At 54.9% G+C, this 20525-nt stretch overlaps 1 protein-coding gene across 2 annotated transcripts in view; it reads left to right on the plus strand.

Moving 5' to 3' along the window:
- The window catches only part of ELN (elastin), a 109307-nt gene extending 101442 nt beyond the window's left edge, over positions 1-7865 (plus strand). For both annotated transcript variants that reach the window (XM_074974725.1, XM_074974726.1), the window contains 5 exons: positions 3513-3539; positions 4238-4279; positions 4774-4803; positions 6093-6143; positions 6785-7865. In XM_074974725.1, coding sequence (XP_074830826.1) covers positions 3513-3539; positions 4238-4279; positions 4774-4803; positions 6093-6143; positions 6785-6834 — 200 coding nt within the window. In that variant the 3' untranslated portion in view covers positions 6835-7865. The remainder of the gene's footprint in view (positions 1-3512; positions 3540-4237; positions 4280-4773; positions 4804-6092; positions 6144-6784) is intronic.
- The last annotated feature ends 12660 nt before the right edge of the window (positions 7866-20525 follow it).

Here is a 20525-nt window from a genome sequence, read left to right on the forward strand (position 1 = left end):
CAGGCTCCCCGCCACCCCGTCCCACTTGCCAGCACGCCCTCCCTGGCCTGCCATCTTTGTGTCAGTGACTCAACCCCTTGTCTCGCCTCCTGCGCTGGGGCTGGCAGGCTGGGACATATCTGCATTTCCCTGGTCCCTGGGCTGGGAGAGACCCAGGGCAGGGACTGGCAGGGGGCTAGTGGTCAGGCACAGTGGGGGGCCACCCAGTGGTTTGTCACCTGCTCCCCTCTCCTCCCTTGCACCCCTGCTCACAGAAGGCCTCGTCCTGGCCAAGGCTGGCACGGGCCTGAAGGCTCTTTCGGCAGGCGAGGCCCTGGTGCCGGGTGGGGGAGACATGCTGGGAAGGGTGCTGGGGGTGACGTGCTGTGTCTCCAGACGGGGAGGGCAGGATTCTCCCTATAGTCCAGTCTCCAGGCCCTGATCCTACCCCTTTGCCCCAGGCCCTTGCTATCCTGGCATCCCTGGCTAGTGCCAGACCCAGCCAGGCTAGCTCCCTTCCCCCAGAGGCCCCGTCCCTAAGGGCATGCCAGCAGGAGTCTGCTCCCTGGCACAGTGCTGGGGCCGGGCAGCGGCTCTGCGGGGTGCAGTACCTCCCACTGGGGAGCCCTCACGGAGGAGCCAGCACGCAGGACTACCAGAGTCTCTGCACTGCCAGAGGCTTTGTCCAGAGGAGCCAGATGGAGCGCAGAGTGTGTGATGGGGGCTGCCAGCCTACAGGCCACTGCCCTCCTCTCTCTCCCTTCCCCACGTGGCGCTTTCCACACGCCACTCCTCACTTCTGGGAGGCCACAAACTTCTGGGGCACTGCCCTACCCACTGGCTCTGCTCTTCCCAGAGGGGCTGGCCCAGCTGGGGCACGGCTGGCCTTGGGTGCCTGCTGCCGGCAGTGAGCAGCTGCTCTCACTGGCCAGTGGCTGATGGAGCCGTTGCTTGGCAGGCCACGGCACTGGAGCTGGGCTGCTGGGGGTCAGCCAGCACTAGAGGCTCATAGGACCTGGTTCCTCCCCACATGGCAGTGTGTGTCCATGTTCCCCCCAGGGCATCCAGGCCTGCACACAGCTCTCCAGGGCCAGGTGCAGTGCTTCACTTAGCATGGACAGCCCTGCATGCATGTGTGTGCTGAGTGTGCGCGTACTGTACACTTGTGTGCGTACACATGGGGGGTGTGCATGTGTGCGTGCGTGTGTGTGTGTCTGCATGGTGCACAGGTTCACATTAAGGTCCCAGGGCCTTCTCATGCACACTACCCAGAGCACCTGTCCTGCTCCATGCCCGGCCCTGTGGGGGAGGAGGTTGCTGGGACAGTTCCTAGAGCTCCTGGCCTCAGGGCTGGGCTGTCCCCTGCTGGGCGCCGGGGGGTGGCAAGGGATGGCCTCCCCGCAGATGGCAGGGTGCATGGCTACGGAGTGCTGGAATGGGATGCCAGTCTTGGGGAATGTCGCCTGCTTGGTCCCAGGGGAAGGGGGCCCCAGCCCCAATGCCTCTTGGTTCCCATGGGAAGGCGGCCCCGGCCCCCTGGCCCCTCGGTCCCATCCAAAGCAGCCTCCAAACAGTGGCAATGATGGGATGTTCCTTTCTTAGCATCTCAGATCCAGGAGACTCCACTGCCGCCCTGAGGGCCCCCATCTGTCCAGCTCTCAGCACCTTGGGCCCCCCACACTGTCATGGAGCCATGAGCCACAGGCTTGTGCCCACTTGGGGCCTTCCTCACCCCCGTCACCCAGCCGGGGGCTGCTACAGTTTTTGCTGAATGTTGATGGTGTGCATTTCCCACCTGTTCTGTGCCAGAGGGTTTCTGTATCTAGGGGCTAGTGGCAAACCTCTCAAGCCATGTAACTGGCCCAGCTCCACTGGGTTCAGCCTCTCCCAGCAGGGGGTGCTGTGGGGACTAGGGCAGGAGCGCTGGCTGTAGGGAGCTCCTGGCTACTCCAGCCCCTGGCTCTCCCAGCAGGGGCACTGTAGGGAGCAGGGTAGGAGCGCTGGCTGTGAGCGGGGGGCGCTGTAGGGGCAGGCGTGCTGGTGAGAGTGCAGTGTTAGTGTCCCTCGGGAGTTACTCGGAAGCCTTTGCCCTGCGGGTTATGGGCCGGGGCACCCGTCCCATACTTTGAGGGCCATCCCTTGACCACTGGAACGTTACGTTGATGCAGGTGGTAACTGCACTGGACACCTGAGGGCAGGGCAGTAGAAATGTTCACTTGAGAGAGAAATCCAGGTGGTGCTCAGAAAAATGTTGTGTCCCTAAAATGGCCCTTGAAATACCGTCTTGTCCCGTATTTCCCACGTGCTTTCCCCTTACTACCATCCAACAAAGGTGGGCAGCCTATGCCAGGTCTGCAGCCATGGCAATAAATGAGGAACTGGGTTCTCCCTGGCCCAGCTGTCAGCTTACACCAGGGACAGCCCCGTGCGCAGAGACAGTGCCTCTCAGCTGGCTGTGGGGAGCAGCCTGGCCTGGGCTGCCTGCACTGGCTGGCACATGGGCCGGAGTCCAGCCCTTAAGGCCCTGTGTGCTGTGACTGGTCACCTTAGTCCCAGGGGATTGTCACTGGGCCCTGTGTCAGTCTGGGGGGCTGTGAGCCCAGGCCTGCCCCCACCCTGCCTCACCCAGCCCTGCCTTGTCACGCTGCTTTGTATTCTGGCTCTGTCCATGGATCTGGGGGTCTCAGTCCCTGGTGCCCACCTGGCTGGTCCTGGGGCAGGCAGCTGTTCCAGGCAGCTTTCCCCGTCAGAGGCTGCAGGTGACAGCATGTGCCCAGTGCAGCCACCTCTCCCTGCTCATCCCCTCAATATCCGGGGGCGGTGGCCATGCTGGTGCAGACAGGTTCGAGCCTCCCCAGCACGTGCCTTCCCCTGCGCAGCGGGTTGTGAACCGTGGGCACAGGAGGGGCCAGCCCAGCCGAGTGGAGCTGTAATTAGAACGAGGGAAACATTCTCTCTGCACCCAGCTGGACCATGGCTGGACTGCAGGGAGCCCACGGCTGCTTAGCTTGACCCCCTCCCCTCATCTCCATGTGGCACAGTCCTGTGAACAGCCTGTTTCCAGGCGCTGGCATCTCTTGGTTCAGAGCAGTACTGGGAAGGGAGGGTCCTGGGGAGAGGGGCATGGGCCTGTGAGATGAACCTCACTGGAGCTGCTCCAGGTGACACCAGCAGCAATCGCCAGTGCCCAGTTCCTCTGGCCACTCCCCAGAGCCCTGGGCCTCGGCTGAGCAGCCAGCTGTGCCTTGCCCTTTGCAGCGGGACCTCTAGACTTAGGGCCTCCCACCAGGCAACAGTGTAGGAAACAGGGCAAGAGCGCTGGCTGGGGGGGCTCCCCGCTCCGCCAGTCCAGCCTTTCCCAGCACAGGGTGCTGTGGGGAGCAGGGCAGGAGCGCTGGCTGGGGTGGGGGACCTGACTATACCAGCCCAGCCTCTCCCAGCATGGGGCGCTGGGGGGGTGGGGGATGGCAGGGACCTTGTGACTCTGGCGCTGCTGTCATTGTGTTCGTGACTGGCTGTGTTTGCTGTTGTAGGGTTCGGTGTTGGGGGCCTGCAGCCAGGTGAGTGAATGGGGCTGTGGGGGGAGCTCACGCTTGCTCTCCTGCGGCTCTGCTGGGCATTGCCTAGGGAATGCCTTAGCCTCCCTGGGCTGGGATGCTGGTGCCAGTGGTGCCTTCGGCAGGGCCCTGTTCTTTAGCCGCTCCCAGGCAGGCTCGTGGAGAAGCTGGACTGTGCTGTTCCGGCAGGAGGAGCAAACCCAGCAGGCTAGTGTCCCGGACAAGCTGCCAGGACCTACGGGCACTGCGCCCTGGGCACCAGGGAACCAAACTTCTCTTTAGCCACCCATGGCCTGGGAGGGCTTTCCGGGGCACAGGAGCCAGCGGGGCCCCATTCAGCCAGATGTCCTGGAACTGGGTGCCCTGGTCTGGGTTCCCACAGCCCAGCTCTGGGGATGGGGCCAGGCATTCGTAGCCATTGCTGCTCAGGTGGGACTGAGCCTTGATCGGATGAGGACTGGACCTTGGGGGCTCAACTTCCTGGCCAGGGTGGGGCCAGGAATGCTGTGGCCAAAGGTGGTGCCAGGCCATGTCCTGGGTTTCCTCTGGCACAGCCTCTGGTACTGCTAGGCAGCCCCCAGTGGGGCAGGGTGTTACTGTGACCTGCAGGCCCAGAGTATGCTTGTGGGGTGCATGGCACAACCCTCCTCAAGCCAGGCCAGTGGCTCGCCCCAGCTTCACCCACTCTCATTTTGTTCTAGGGGCTGGAGTTCCTGGCTTCGGTTTGTCTCCCATTTACCCAGGTATATTTGGCAGCTCAGTTCCTATCTCCTAACAGCTGGGCCATGAGCCCGGCCTAGTGCCCCATCCCCCTGCATGGGCCTCTTGGCCGCAGCTGGGGTCCCAGCATGGCTCTGCCACATTGTGCTGCAGTCAGGCCAACATTGACAGGCGGGGCCTGTGCACAAGGGACTATGCCCAATGGCTGGGGCCCAGGAGGGGGACCTGTGGCCAGGGGGATGGGCCAAGGACTGGGGCCTGTGCCCATGGGACTGTGCCCACTGGCTGGGGCCTATGCCCAGGAGGCTGTGCCCGCTGGCTGGGCCCTGGTCTATGCTGGCCTCCATACCGCATACACTCAGTCTGGCTGGAAGACTGATTGAGCTGGTGGAGCTGGGGCAGCCCTCAGGGGATGGCGCCAGGTCCCCTGCGAGAGGCCCCAGTTCAGCACAGGGGTGTCTAAAGGAGGGGGTGAGGCACCAACAGGACTGGCACTGAGGATTTTGCTTTCTTCCAGGTGGACTCGCTGGCCAGCTGGGATACGGCGGTGAGTGGGTGCCCATGCCTGCCAGGGCTGGGCGAGGCAGGACTCAGTGATGCCCGGAGAACCAGCCCCTCTCCCTGGGGAAGCCCAGTGTGGCTGGGGGCCCCCAGAGCCTGCTCTCCCCAGCCCTGAGCTGGGGCAGTTTTCCCAGCTCCTGAGGACGATGCCAGGCAGCCGCCAGTGCGAGGGGGTGGGCACCGTGTCTGGGACGGGCGTGCGGCCTGTGAGCGCAAAGCCATTTGCTCTCCCCTAGGGCTCATTGCAGCGCAGTGGTTTCTGCTCAGGCCCCACCTTCTCTGGTAATGGGAGATGGGGTAAGAGCAGCCCCTTCCCGATTCCTTAGGTACAGTCCCTGTGGCCTGGGGCATGGGCCCGAGACAGGTCCCCATGCCAGCCCGGCCCTGCCCAGGTGCACGCAGCCCAAACCAGCAGAAACGGGCTGGGTCTCTCCTCACGTTACACATGGGGACCCTGCGGCCCCTTCCCAAGGCCTGGATTCCCCAGCGCTCCGCAGCTGTGGGGCCAGATTCCCCAAGGACTGCGCCCATTGGAAACCCAGGCCCAGAGTGAATTGCCCTGGGTGGCAGTCCCAGGGAAGGGAGTCCTCATCTCCTGAATGCCCGTGCAGTGCCTTAGCTCCCAGATCCACCCTCCTCAGCAGCACCCCCGCAGCAGCCAGGGGGAGAGGGTCCAGCAGCCCCAGACTCCCCTACTCTGTGGAGGCAGTGGGCCCCATCACTAGCACACAGCACTTCCAGTGGGCAAGCCAGGCTCCAGTGCTGGGCTCCTCTACCCCTACCCCCCGTGCCTTCACCCATCTGAGCAGGGGTGCCTTCTGCAGCCAGGTACCCTGCCTTAGTCCCTGGCTGAATGCCTGCGAGGTGGGCCCTGCACCCTGCCTGGTGCACACAGCAGGGGCGGGCACGTCTCTGTGCCTTGCAGCTGCAGCCAGGCCCTGGGCCAAAGGGGTTCGATCGCATTGCTCTGCTGGTCGATAGGGATCGTTGGCTTTGGGGCGGGGAACCGCTCTCTGCTGCCTTTGGGAACTGGCATCCTGGATGAGCTGCCAACAGCCCTGCTGCTCCAGGGAGTCCCCCTGGGGTCCCATGAAGTGCCCCTTGTGAGAGGTGCTCGGGCGAGAGGGCCCATGAGGCACACCGCCGGTCCTCAGGCTCCCAGGGACTGTGGCTGGCAGAGCGGGGAACTGGTAGCACATGCTCCCTGCTGCCCCCGCTTGGGCTGCGCACTCCTGGGGCCTGTGCTGATGGATTGTTTTCTCTGCCTCTCCACAGGAAAACCTCTCAAGACCTATGGTGGGGCCCTGGGAGCCCTGGGATACAGAGGTAGGTGTCCCCTACAGGGACTGTGCCAGACAGGGCTAAGTGGTCGCCAGGCTTTGCCAGCAGGCGCTGGGGGAGCAGGATAGGAAAGCCCCACTCACCGTTTGCACTTGGAAGGAGGAAGCCATGTGACTTCTCAGCCTGGGGCTCCCCCATGCAGCCTGGTTCTGCTGCGCTGGCCACGCCAGGTGCCAACCGAGGTGCTCATGCTGCCCATGCCCAGGCTCCTGGCCATAGCCTTGGTGCTTGGTTCGGCATGCCCCACTGCCAGGGGCTCACCCAGGCCACTCCCACTTTGGGAGCAGCCTTTGTCTCCCCACATCGCAGCTGTGCCCACAGGGCGGCACTGGCCCGCCTCTGGCACAACCCTTCATTCATAGCATGTTGCTGCCTGACCTGGCCTCATGCTCGCTGCCTCACGCAGCAGCCCGTGTGTCAGGCTGGGGCGAGCCCACGCCCTCCGCAGCGTTGTGCCCGGGCCGGGAGCACATCACACCGCTCGCCCAGCCGGCAGCAGGGGGCCTGTTGGCCTGCGCCATCACCACCAGGTGGCAGCCTCGTGTCCCACACCCTGCTGCCCCTGTCTGGGGGGAGCCCAGGGGCTTGGAGTGCTGGGACTGACACCCTCTTTTGTCCCCTGCCAGGTGGCGTGGGCTGTGCGCAAGGGAAGTACTGTGGCAGGAAGCGGAAGTAACCCAGCCAGGCTGCTACCATTAACCTCATGAACTTTGGTGCTACTGCATGGTCTAGAATGTAAACCCTGAGTAAAGCAGCGATCCCACCCCATCCCCCGTTCCCCCGCCAGCCCCCCGGAGGGAATTCCATGGCCCCTGACGCTCCCTTCGCTCCGGCCCAGGGGTCCCTGCCCTCTCTCCAGCGGGAAGCACAGAACAAACTGTGGGAAATGCCGTTCCCACTGGTGCTAAAGCTCCCTGCAGGGAGAGCTGGGCAGGCCTCCATGGGGCAGGACTGGACCCTCCCCAGGGGACGGGAGCCATGGGCCCTCGGGGAGGAGGAGATGGGGGCTGGTTTCCAAGAGGACAGCGAGCGGCTGGGCTCCACCTGCCTCCAGCATATGGGCGAATGACCCGTCAGCAGTGCCCAGGCCCAGCATATCCCAGCTGCTCCCAAGACTCCGTCCAGCTGGCCAGGAACTGCTTAGCAGCTAGCCAGCCTTGATCCCCCGCCCCTCATGTCTGTCAGCCCCCTCCGTGCCTGCCCGCCCCAGTGCCCACACTGCGGGATGCCACGGGATGGGGCTTGTGGGCTCCATGCAGGCGGGCAGGGGAATTCCTCCTGCTCTGACACTCATGCCAGCGGGGCCTGTAGGGGCTCATGGGTGGGTTAAATTCACCCAGAGTTCTTTGCGGTGGGGCCATCTGATTGGCTGACGCGTCCCCATGCGGGAGGACACGGCCCTTCCGGTGTGTGGGGAGGGGTTGGCACTATCAGCAGAGCCAAGTCACTAACACTGATGGGATTAGCCATGTGCCCGCCCTCACTCAGCAGTACTGTACGGGCAGCCAGCGCCAGCCCAGCCCTGCCATGTCTCTGAGGCCCCGCTGGGACCTGCCCTTCCTCTTGCCCTGGATGCCTGTGTGTTCCTGAGCCGTGGGCCGGAAGGAATCGCACCTCTCCATGTTACTCACTTGGTATAGCTCGGGTGGGACATGTTATAAAGAGGGAAAGTAACTGCTTCCAAACGACTAATAAACAATGACTTCTAAAGGACTGCAGCCTCCGGCTTCTTCTTCGCTGCTTCTCCAGACCCAGAGCTGGGGATCCACCCCAGCAATCTGCCCCCCACCCCCGGATTTGGCTTGCACCCCCCGTCCCCAGGGATCCATCCTGCCCCCCAGGATCCTCACACACACACACCCCCAAACGGTTCCGCCCTGCCTTCCCAGGATCCTCACAGCCTCCCACCCCCTGGGGATCCTCCCTGCCTCCCTGCCCACCTGGGGATCTGCCCCACCCAGTTCCTCACTGCACCTGTCTGGGACTCACCCCATTTCTCCAGCTCCACCGCCTGCAGCGCCTGGCCCCTTCTGCTGCAGGTGTCTGCCATGTAATGTGCCCATTCCACATGGGGCTACATCAACCCCTGTTGCCAGCTGGATTCTCCCTAGGGGTTCTACTCCTGTGCTCTCGCTGCTGGCACTCACAGGGCACTGCTGCAGGGAAGCTCACAGTGCTGACGGCCTGCTGGGACGGAAGTCACAGTGAAGTTGTGCTATGTTCGTGTTGGATTGCTGGCCTGGCAGTCTGGGGCAGCGGGACGGAGCTGAGCACTGTGCTGGAGCCAGGCAGGGAGTGACTGGACTAGCAGGTGTGTTCACCCTGCACAAGCAGGGGCTGGAGTGTCCACACACAGGGTCAGCCCCCTGCCCCCAGCCCAGCTGCAGTGGGAGCCAAGCTACAGTCCCCTGACGAAGAGGGTTTAGGCGCAGCAATAACTGGGCTCTGTGCTGAGAGACACCAAACCAAAGTCCTCTCCAGGCCAGCAAAATGAGGCCAGGAGCAGAGCAGCCCGTAGCTAGAGTTGCCAGGCATCCAGTTTTCTACCAGAACGCCTGGTTGTAAAGGAACCCTGGTGGCTCCGGTCAGCACCGCTGACTGGGTGGCTAAAAGTCCCACTCGGCGGCGCAGCGGGCTCAGCCTGCCCTGGCTCTGTGTGGCTCCCCGAAGTGGCTGGCATGTCTGGCTCCTAGGAGCAGGAGTGGCCACAGGGGGTTCCACGCGCTGCCCCTGCCCTGAGCACCAACTCCACAGCTCCCATTGGCCGGGAACCACGGCCAATGGGAACCACGGCCAATGGGAGCCGTGGAGGCAGTGCCTGTGGGCCCAGCAGCACGCGGAGCCCCCTGGTCCCTCCGCCTAGTAGCCAGACATGCCAGCCACTTCCGGAAGCCACCTGAGGTAAGCACCGCATGGCCACAGCCCGCACTCCACACCCCTCAACTCCATTCCAGATCCCACACTCCAAACCCCTCAACCCCAGCCCAGAGCCCCCTCCTGTACCCCAAGCCTTCATCCCCAGCCCCACTCCAGAGCCCACACCCCCAGTTGGAGCCCTCACTCCCCCCCACTCCCTGCCCCAGCCCAGAGCCCCCTCACTCACCCCAAACCCCTCATCCCCAGCCCCACCTCAGAGCCCACACCCCCAGCCAGAGCCCTCACCCCCTCCTGTACCCCAACCCCCTGCCCCAGCCCTGAGCCCCCTCCAGCACCCTGAACCCCTCATATCTGGCCCCACCCCAGAGCCCTCACCCCTTCCCGCACCCCAACCCCCTGTCCCAGCCCAGTGAAAATGAGCGAGGGTGGGGGAGAGCAAGCAACAGAGGGACGGGGGATGGAGTAAGCGGGGGGCGGGGCCTTGGAGAAGGGGCAGGCAGGGGTCAGGCCTCGGAGAAGGGGCAGGGCAGGGATCAGGCAAGGATGTTAGGATTTCTGCAATCAGAAAAGTGGCTACCCGTAGCTGGCATGCATAGTGCGTGTGTCACAAGGCAGGCGTGCCTGGCCAGACCGTAGAGCAGTGATCCTCAGCCTCAGACTGAGGCTAGCAAGCTGCAAGCGGCGATTCAATGCTCCTTGCAGCACTTGACTTTAAAACTCTGGGTGATTTAATTATTAACCAATCTAAGTTAGTAACCAATCAGCATGCTTTTACTATGTAATTAATCAATTGCAGTTGATAAATAATGCTTGGCCAGTCATTTTGCTGTGAGAATAATAGATATAAAACAATAGTAAATGAGCCAATGAAGTCACATGACTGTGGCTGTTCTGGGCATAAGAACATAAGAACGGCTAGACTGGGTCAGACCAAAGGCCCACCCAGCCCAGTATCCTGTCTGCTGACAGTGGCCAATGCCAGGTGCCCCAGAGGGAGTGAACCTAACAGGTAATGATCCAGTGATCTCTCTCCTGCCATCCAGCTCCACACTCTGACAAACAGAGGCTAGGGACACCATTCCTTACCCATCCTGGCTAATAGCCATTAATGGACTTAACCTCCATGAATTTATCTAGTTCTCTTTTAAACCCGGGTATAGTCCTAACCTTCACAACCTCCTCAGGCAAGGAGTTCCACAGGTTGACTGTGCGCTGAGTGAAGAACTTACTTTTATTTGTGTTAAACCTGCTACCCATTAATTTCATTTGGTGGCCCCTAGTTCTTATATTATGGGAACAAGTAAATAACTTTTCCTTATTCACTTTCTCCACACCACTCATGATTTTATATACCTCTACCATATCCCCCCTTAGTCTCCTCTTTTCCAAGCTGAAAAGTCCTAGCCTCTTTAATCTCTCCTCAGATGGGACCCGTTCCAAACCCCTAATCATTTTAGTTGCCCTTTTCTGAACCTTTTCTAATGCCAGTGTATCTTTTTGGAGACGAGGGGACCACATCTGTACGCAGTATTCAAGATGTGGGCGTACCATGGATTTATATAAGGGCAATAAGATATTCTCTGTCTTATTCTCTATCCCTTTTTTAATGATTCCTAACATCCCGTTTGCTTTTTTGACTGCCGCTGCACACTGCGTGGACGTCTTCAGAGAACTCTCCACGATGACTCCAAGATCTTTCTCCTGATTAGTTGTAGCTAAGTTAGCCCCCATCGTATTGTATGTATAGTTGGGGTTATTTTTTCCAATGTGCATTACGTTACATTTATCCACATTACATTTCATTTGCCATTTTGTTGCCCAATCACTTAGTTTTGTGAGATCTTTTTGAAGTTCTTCACAGTCTGCTTTGGTCTTAACTATCTTGAGCAGTTTAGTATCATCTGCAAACTTCGCCACCTCACCGTTTACCCCTTTCTCCAGATCATTTATGAATAAATTGAATAGGATTGGTTCTAGGACTGACCCTTGGGGAACACCACTAATTACCCCTCTCCATGCTGAAAATTTACCATCTATTCCTACCCTTTGTTCCCTGTCTTTTAACCAATTCTCAATCCATGAGAGGATCTTCCCTCTTATCCCATGAGAACTTAATTTACGTAAGACCTTTTGGTGAGGGACTTTGTCAAAGGCTTTCTGGAAATCTAAGCACACTATGTCCACTGGATCCCCCTTGTCCACATGTTTGTTGACCCCCTCAAAGAACTCTAATAGATCAGTAAGACATGATCTCCCTTTACAGAAACCATGTTGACTTTTGCGCAACAATTTACATTCGTCTATGTGTCTGACAATTTTATTCTTTACTATTGTTTCAACTAATTTGCCCAGTACTGACGTTAGACTTACCGGTCTGTAATTGCCAGGATCACCTCTAGAGCCCTTCTTAAATATTGGCGATACATTAGCTATCTTCCAGTCATTGGGTACAGAAGCTGATTTAAAGGACAGGTTACAAACCATAGTTAATAGTTCCACAATTTCACATTTGAGTTCTTTCAGAACTCTTGGGTGAATGCCATCTGGTCCCGGTGACTTGTTACTGTTAAGTTTCTCAATTAATTCCAAAACCTCCTCTAGTGATATTTCAGTCTGTGACAATTCCTCAGATTTGTCACCTACAAAAGACGGCTCAGCTTTGGGAATCTCCCTAACATCCTCAGCCGTGAAGACTGAAGCAAAGAATTCATTAGTTTCTCTGCAATGACTTTATCGTCTTTAAGTGCTCCTTTTGTATCTCGATCGTCCAGGAGCCCCACTGGTTGGTTAGCAGGCTTCCTGCTTCTGATGTACTTAAATAACATTTTGTTATCACCTTTTGAGTTTTTGGCTAGCTGTTCTTCAAACTCCTTTTTGGCTTTTCTTATTACATTTTTACACTTAATTTGTTTATGCTCCTTTCTATTTACCTCACTAGGATTTGACTTCCACTTTTTAAAAGATGCCTTTTTATCTCTCACTGCTTCTTTACCTGGTTGTTAAGCAACAGTGGCTCTTTTTTCGTTCTTTTACTGTGTTTTTTAATTTGGGGTATACGTTTAAGTTGGGCCTCTATCATAAATATAAAGGGAAGAGTAACCACCTTTCTGTATACAGTGCTGTAAAATCCCTCCTGGCCAGAGGCAACATCCTGTTACCTGTAAAGGGTTAAGAAGCTCAGCTAACCTGGCTGGCACCTGACCCGAAGGACCAATAAGGGGACAAGATACTTTCAAATCTTGGGGCGGGGGGGGGGAAGCTTTTGTTTGTGCTCTTTGTTTGTGTGGTTGTTCTCTCTTGGGACTGAGAGAGGCCAGACAGAAATCCATCTTCTCCAACCCACCCTAATCCAAGTCTCCAATATTGCAACCAGTGTAGGTAAGCCAGGCAAGGCGGATTAGTTTATCTTTTGTTTTTTGTGAATTTTCCCTGTGCTAAGAGGGAGGTTTATTCCTGTTTTCTGTAACTTTAAGATTTTGCCCAGAAAGAGCTCCTCTGTGTTTTGAATCTGAATACCCTGTAAAGTATTTCCCATCCTGATTTTACAGAGGTGATTTTTACCTTTCTTTTTTTTTTAATAAAACCCTTCTTTTAAGAACCTGACTGATTTTTCCATTGTTCCAAGATCCAGGCGTTTGGGTCTTTGATGATTTTGTAACCAATTGGTTAGGATATTATTCTCAAGCCTCCCCAGGAAAGGCGGTGTAGAGCTTGGGGGGATATTTTGGGGGAAGACGTCTCCAAGTGGGTTCTTTCCCTGGTCTTTGTTTAAAACGCTTGGCGGTGGCAGCATACTGTTCAAGGACAAGGCAAAGTTTGTACCTTGGAGAAGTTTTTAACCTAAGCTGGTAAGAATAAGCTTAGGGGGTCTTTCATGCAGGTCCCCACATCTGTACCCTAGAGTTCAGAGTGGGGAAGGAATCCTGACAGCCTCTATTATGGTGTCTTTGAAAAGTATCCATGCAGCTTGCAGGGATTTCACTCTAGTCACTGTACCTTTTAATTTCTGTTTAACTAAACTCCTCATTTTTGCATAGTTCCCCTTTCTGAAATTAAAAGCCACAGTGTTGGGCTGTTGAGGTGTTCTTCCCACCACAGGAATGTTATGATGTAAGCGGAGTCAGGTTGAGCTCTACCCTGACATCTGGTGGTGAGTTGTGGAAAAGGACTTCAAGGGCTGGTTATGTGAATCAAGGACAGTAGAACTGTACCTGGCATTTTATGAAGGAGGGACTTGCCCTCAACTAAGGAGCACTTGCTAGGCAAGGGACATGGTTCTAGAAGCTTGTGAGCTGAGAGGCAGGCAGGCTGGCTGGCTGGCTGGCTTGCTTCTCCCCCTCCCCTGTGTAATCGCAGAGCTAATTTGATCCTATTGGGAGTCTGGTTACAGGCTGCTGAGTTTACTTTAGATCAGTGGTGCACCAGTGCTGTGGCTCCCCTGCTATGAGCTGAAATCACTAAGTGGTGTTAAGTACTGGGGGAGTCTGAAGATATATTGGTGGGACGTCTGCTAGAGATGAGTGTCTTGCGGGATGGCTGGTGGAGATGAGTGTCTAGCGGGATGGCTGGCAGAGTGGCTCGCAGGGCTGTCAGGATGGCTGCTGGAGATGAGCGGCTCGCAGGATGGCTGGTGGAGCAGCTCGCAGGGCTCTCGGGATGGCTGGTGGAGATGAGTGGCTTGTGGGATGGCTGGTGGAGCGGAGTAGCTCATGGTGAAGGCTGCAGTAGACCCCTGTGGAAAAGCAGGGCAGTTGGCCGTCGACATGAGCAGTGGAGCAAGTAAGGTGCCCCCATACCTCCCCCCTTTTTCACCCAGGCTGGGAGGTAAACTCTGCAAATGAACTTTTCAACTCTGGGGCTGTGCTGGACTTTGCGTGACTTTTGGCTTGCTGGACTCAAGAACCAAAGGGAAAGGACACAGCCCAATCTGCTTGGGGGGGGGGATCTTCTGGTTCACGGTTTGTGTTTATGAACCCTAGTTGTGGTGTTTCCCCAGCATAATGCTGCATTGTTTCCCTCCTTTATTAAAAGGGGTTTTTTTGCTACACTCAGACTCTGTGCTTGCAAGAGGAGAAGTATTGCCTCTTAGAGGCGCCCAGGGGGGTAGTATGTAATTGTCCCAGGTCACTAAGTGGGGGTTTGAGCCAATTTTGCATTGTGTCATGTCATAAATATAAAGGGAAGGGTAAACACCTTTAAATCCCTCCTGGCCAGAGGAAAAACTCTTTCACCTGTAAAGGGTTAAGAAGCTAAGATAACCTCGCCGGTACCTGACCAAAATGACCAATGAGGAGACAAGATACTTTCAAAGCTGGAGCGGGGGGAAGTAAAGGGTTCTCTCTGTCTGTGTGATGTTTTTGCATCACACAGACAGAGCAGGAATGCAGGTCAAAACTCCTATAAAGAATTAGGAGTACTTGTGGCACCTTAGAGACTAACAAATTTATTTGAGCATAAGCTTTTGTGAGCTACAGCTCACTTCATCGGATGCATAGCTCACAAAAGCTTCTGCTCAAATAAATTTGTTAGTCTCTAAGGTGCCACAAGTGCTCCTTTTCTTTTCGCGAATACAGACTAACACAGCTGCTACTCTGAAACCTGTAAAGAGTTAGTAAGCAATCTAGCTAGATATGCGTTAGATTCTGTTTTGTTTAAATGGCTGATAAAATAAGTTGTGCTGAATGGAATGTAGATTCCTGTTTTTGTGTCTTTTTGTAACTTAAGGTTTTGCATAGAGGGATTCTCTATGTTTTGAATCTGATTACCCTGTAAGGTATTTACCATCCTGATTTTACAGAGGTGATACTTTTACTTTGTCTTTAATTAAAATTCTCTTTTAAGAACCTGATTGCTTTTTCATTGTTCTTAAGATCCAAGGGTTTGGGTCTGTGTTCACCTATGCAAATTTGGTGAGGATTTTTATCAAGCCTTCCCCAGGAAAGGGGGTGTAGTGCTTGGGGGGATACTTTGGGGGGGAGAGTTTCCAAGTGGGCACTTCCCCTGTTCTTTGTGTAACACTTTGGTGGTGGCAGCGTTTAACCTATGCTGGTAAAATAAGCTTAGGGGGTCTTTCATGCAGGTCCCCACATCTGTACCCTAGAGTTCAGTGTGGGGAAGGAACCTTGACAGTGTTATTTAAACAGAACCCCCTAGATACTGAACCCGGCCCTTGTTGCTGCCAACTATGACGGGCAGAAGGGTTACATTATATTATGGTCACTATTTCCAAGCAGTCCTGTTATAGTTACCTCCTGGACCAGATCCTGCATGCCACTCAGGACTAAAGCAAGAGTTGCCTTTCCCCTTGTGGGTTCCTGTACCAGCTGCTCCAAGAAGCAGTCATTTAAAGTATCTAGAAATTTTGTCTCTGCATTTCTTCCTGAGGTGACATGTACCCAGTCAATATGGGGATAATTGAAATCCCCCACTATTATTGAGTTCTTTATTTTGATAGCCTCTCTAATCTCCCTGAGCAATGGGCAATGGCGAGTGCTAATTTGGCTCCTGAACCACTGAGGTCTGAGTATTACAGATGGAGAGTCATAAATCCCAAGGCCAGAAGGGACCACTGTACATCACAGGCCAGAGAACTGCCCTAGAGCAGGTCTTTTAGACAACCATCCCATCCGATTCAAAAACTGCTAGTGATGGAGAATCCACCACAGCTCTTGACGAATTGTTCCAGTGGTTAATTACTCTCAGCTGTTAAAAACGTACATCTAATTTCCAGTATGAATTTGTCCAGTTCTGGGGTTCTCAAACTTCATTGCACCATGGACCCCTTCTGACAACAAAAATTACGTGACCCCCAGGAGGGAGGACCAAAGCTTGAGCCCACAGAAGCCCTGCCAGTGGGGGGAGTCAAAGCCCAAAGTCTTCAGCCCAAGGTGGGGGGCCTGTAACCTGAATCCCACCACTCAGGGCTGAAGCCCTTGGGCTTCGGCTTTGGCCCCAAGCAGTGGATCTCAGGCTTTGGCCCTGGGCTCCAGCAAGTCGAACGCCAGCCCTGGTGACCCCATTAAAATGGGGTTGCAACCCATTTTGGGGTCCCAACCCACAGTTTGAGAACTGCTGGTCTAGTTCTACCTTCCAGCCATTGGATCATGTTACACCTTTCTCTGCTAGACTGAAGATCCCATTGCTTAGTATTTGTTCCCCATGAAAACACTTATAGATTATAATCAAGTCACCCCTTAACCTTCTCTGTTAAGATAAACAAGATTGAGCTAATTAATTCTCTCACTAGAAGGCAGGTTTTCTAATCCTTCAGTCATTCTCTGGCTCTTCTCTGAACCCTCTGCAATTTATCAGCATCTTTCTTGAATTGTGGACACGAGACCTGGACACGGAATCTGAGCATTGGTTGTATCAGTGCCTAATACAGAAGTAAAATCACCTCTCTGCTCCTATTCAAGATTCCCCTGTTTATGCATCCCAGGATCACATTAGCTCTTTTGGCCACAGCATCGCATTGGGAGCTCATGGTCATCCACCAAGACCCCCAAGTCTTTTTCAGAGTCCATGCTCCCCAGGATAGAGTCCCCCAGGCTGTAAGGGTGGCCTGCATGCTTTCTTCCTAGATGTGTACGTGTACATTTAGTCGTATGAAAACACACACTGTTTGCTAGTGCCCAGCTTACCGTGTGATCCGGATTGCTCTGAATCAGTGACCAGTCCTCCTCATTATTTACCATCCCCTAAGTGCTGTGTCATCTGCAGACTTTAACAGTGAGGATTTTAATCCATTTAATTTGCACCATATTAATTTTATATCTTGCTAGTTTTTTAGTCAAAATGTCATCTGGTGCCAAGTCACAGCCAATGGAAGACTCAGTCTCTTACATGTAGTAAATGGGTCACTACAAAAAGTAAAAAGAAAAGGAGTACTTGTGGCACCTTAGAGACTAACCAATTTATTTGAGCATGAGCTTTCGTGAGCTACAGCTCACTTCTTCGGATGCATTCAGTGGAAAATACAGTGGGGAGATTTATATACACAGAGAACATGAAAAAATGGGTGTTACCACACACACTGTAACCAGAGTGATCAGGACAAGGACTCCTCATTGTTTTTGCTGATACAGACTAACACGGCTACCACTCTGCGAGCTGAGCTGGCTTCTTTCCACCTAGCTCACCAGTAACAAAGGTGCTGTAGGCAGAGTGTGCCTTCAGGAACAATGGTGCACACCCTTCTGCCTCCACTGGACTCTCACTGACTGGGGTTCAGGAAGCAATTCTCTTCCTGACACACAAGAAGGAACAGATCCTGCATCCCTCTTTGTCACTGGGCCGGCCAGGCAGAGCTAATGGGGGTAGACTTGAGCCCCCTCTCCCATCACTGGACTGACTGGGCAGGTAGGGTTGCCAACTTTCTAATCCCACAAAACCAAACACCCTAGCCCCATCCCTTCCCAGGGTGGAGCCAGGGATGAGGGGTTTGGGTGCAGCAGGGGACTCCAAGCTGGGGGGTGGGGCAGAAGGATTCACGTTGTGGGAGGGGGCTCCAGGCTGGCAGAGGGGTTCAGAGTGTAGGAGGGGGCTCTCATAGAATCTTAGAATCTCAGGGTTGGAAGGGACCTCAGGAGGTCATCTAGTCCAACCCCTGCTCAAAGCAGGACCAATCCCCAACTAAATCATCCCAGCCAGGGCTTTGTCAAGCCTGACCTTAAAAACTTCTAAGGAAGGAGATTCCACCACCTCCCTAGGTAACGCATTCCAGTGCTTCACCACCCACCTAGTGAAAAAGGTTTTCCTAATATCCAACCTAAACCTCCCCCACTGCAACTTGAGACCATTACTCCTTGCTCTGTCATCTGCCACCACTGAGAACAGTCTAGATCCATCCTCTTTGGAACCCCCTTTCAGGTAGTTGAAAGCAGCTATCAACGCCCCCCCCCCATTCTTCTCTTCTGCAGACTAAACAATCCCAGTTCCCTCAGCCTCTCCTCATAAGTCATGTGCCCCAGTCCCCTAATCATTTTTGTTGCCCTCAGCTGGACTCTTCCCAATTTTTCCACATCCTTCTTGTAGTGTGGGGCTCAAAACTGGACGCAGTACTCCACATGAGGCCTCACCAATGTCGAATAGAGGGGAACGATCACGTCCCTCGATCTGCTGGCAATGCCCCTACAAATACAGCCCAAAATGCTATTGGCCTTCTTGGCAACAAGGGCACACTGTTGACTCATATCCAGCTTCTCGTCCACTGTAACTCCTCGGTCCTTTTCTGCAGAACTGCTGCCAAGCCATTCGGTGCCTAGTCTGTAGCGGTGCATGGGATTCTTCCATCCTAAGTGCAGGACTCTGCACTTGTCCTTGTTGAACCTCATCAGATTTCTTTTTGCCCAATCCTCTCATTTGTCTAGGTCTCTCTGTATCCTATCCCTACCCTCCAGCGTATCTACCTCTCCTCCCAGTTTAGTGTCATCTGCAAACTTGCTGAGGGTGCAGCCCATGCCATCCTCCAGATCATTAATGAAGATATTGAACAAAACCGGCCCCAGGACCAACCCTTGGGCCACTCTGCTTGATACCAGCTGCCAACTAGACCATTCCAGCTGCCAACTAGACAGGGCTGGGGCAGAGGCTTTTGTGTGCAGGAGGGGGCTCTGGGTTGAATGGGGCTCAGGGTTCGGGCCGAGGGTTGGCTCTCAGGGTTAGGGCATGGGCTTACCTCTGGCGGCTCCTGGTCAGCAGCGCAGCGCGGGGGCTAAGGCAGGCTTCCTATCTATCCTGGCATGGACCACACTGCACCCTGGAAGCTTCTAGCTGGTCCAGCTCCTAGGTGGGTGGACCAGGAGGCTGCGCACACTGCTCTCACCTGCAGGTACTACCACTGCAGCTCCCATTGGCCGCAGTTCCCAGCCAATGGGAGTGTGGAGCCGGTGCTCTGGGCGGGAGCAGCACATGGAGCCCCTTGGCCTCCCCTGCCTAGGGGTCAGACCAACTGGCTGCTTTCGGGGCACAGTGTGGAGCCAGGACCAGGAGGGACTAGACTGCCTTAGCTCCACAGCACCACCAACCAGACTTTTAACAGAGGCAGTGCTGACTGAAACCACCATGGTCCCTTTTTTGAAAACCAGACACCTGGTCACCCTATGTGCAGGGCTAATGGGGGTAAGATCCATTTCCCTCTCTATTGCTGGGCCTACCAGGCAGGGATAATGGGATAAATCCAGCTCCTGTTGCTGGGCCGGCTGGGCAGGCCTAATGGGGGTAGAATCTGTTTCCTCTCCCATCGCTGGGCAGGACTAATGAGGGGAGAAACCGGCTCCCTCTCCCGTCACTGGGCCTGCTGATGAGGGCTCATGAGGGTAAGATCTAGTTCCCTGTCTCATTCCTGGGCTTGGCTGGCTGGGCAGGGCTCATGGGGGTAAGATCCTGTTCCCTCTGCCGTTGCAGGGCCGGTTGGGCAGGGCTAATGGAAAATAATCCAGCTCCCTCTCCCAGAGGTGATGCAGGGCCAGATTAATGCAGGGGTTTTAGGGGCTGCAGCCCAGGGCCTCAGGCTAAGGGGGCCCTGTGACATTCCCCTGGTATTATCTGGACCGGTGATCTGCTAGGTCACTCCAATCCTTGACCCTGGACAGCCTTACCCTGCTCTGCTGTGAGAACCCCAACTCCTCGGCTGTTCATGCACAGCCTCTGGCATGTAAACTGCTTGGATTGTGCAACCGAATGACGCTAGCCAATACCCCCAGTCCCAGACACAACCCTAGGAACCTCCATTTTGCAGTGTCCAGTTATGCCCGCTGGATGCTGCAAGGTTGTATGACTTCGTCAATTTAACAAAGAAATTGATATGTACCAGGCTTGTTATCCCAAGGGGAGTCTCTGACATGCTTCAAACCAAACATACTGCTTCAGGTAGAATAAACAAACAGATTTATTAACTACAAAGATAGATTTTCAGTGATTATAAGTCAAAGCACAAGTCAGATTTGGTCAAATGAAATAAAAGCAAAACACATTCTAAGCTGATCTTAACACTTTCAATGCCCTTACAAACTTAGATGCGTCTCACCACAGGCTGGCTGGTTGCTCTTCAGCCAGGCTCTCCCCTTTGATCAGCACTTCAGTCATTTGGTGGTGATGTCTGTAGATGGAGGTGGAAGAGAGAGGAAGAAGAGCATGGCAAAAGTCTCTCCCTTTCATCATGTTCTTTCTTCCCTCTTGGCTTCCCCCCCACCTTCAGAGTCAGGTGAGCATTACCTCATCGCAGTCCCAAACTGACCCAAGGAAGGGGGGTGACTCACTCAAGAGTCCAACAGATCCTTTGTTGCTGCCTAAGCCAGTGTCCTTTGTTCCTGTGAGGCTGGGCTGGGTTTGTCCCATACATGCCTTGATGAGGTGTGAATTGCCCCTCTGCTCTTGGAGAGTTTTTGCCTGGGTCTGTTTTAAGCCATGAGGACACATTGTCAGACTCATAACTATAGCCATGAAATCACAACCTATAACATCACTGTGACATCACTGTGACAACCATGC

Source organism: Natator depressus, chromosome 17, assembly GCF_965152275.1.
Source record: "Natator depressus isolate rNatDep1 chromosome 17, rNatDep2.hap1, whole genome shotgun sequence".
Taxonomy (NCBI): Eukaryota; Metazoa; Chordata; order Testudines; family Cheloniidae; genus Natator; species Natator depressus.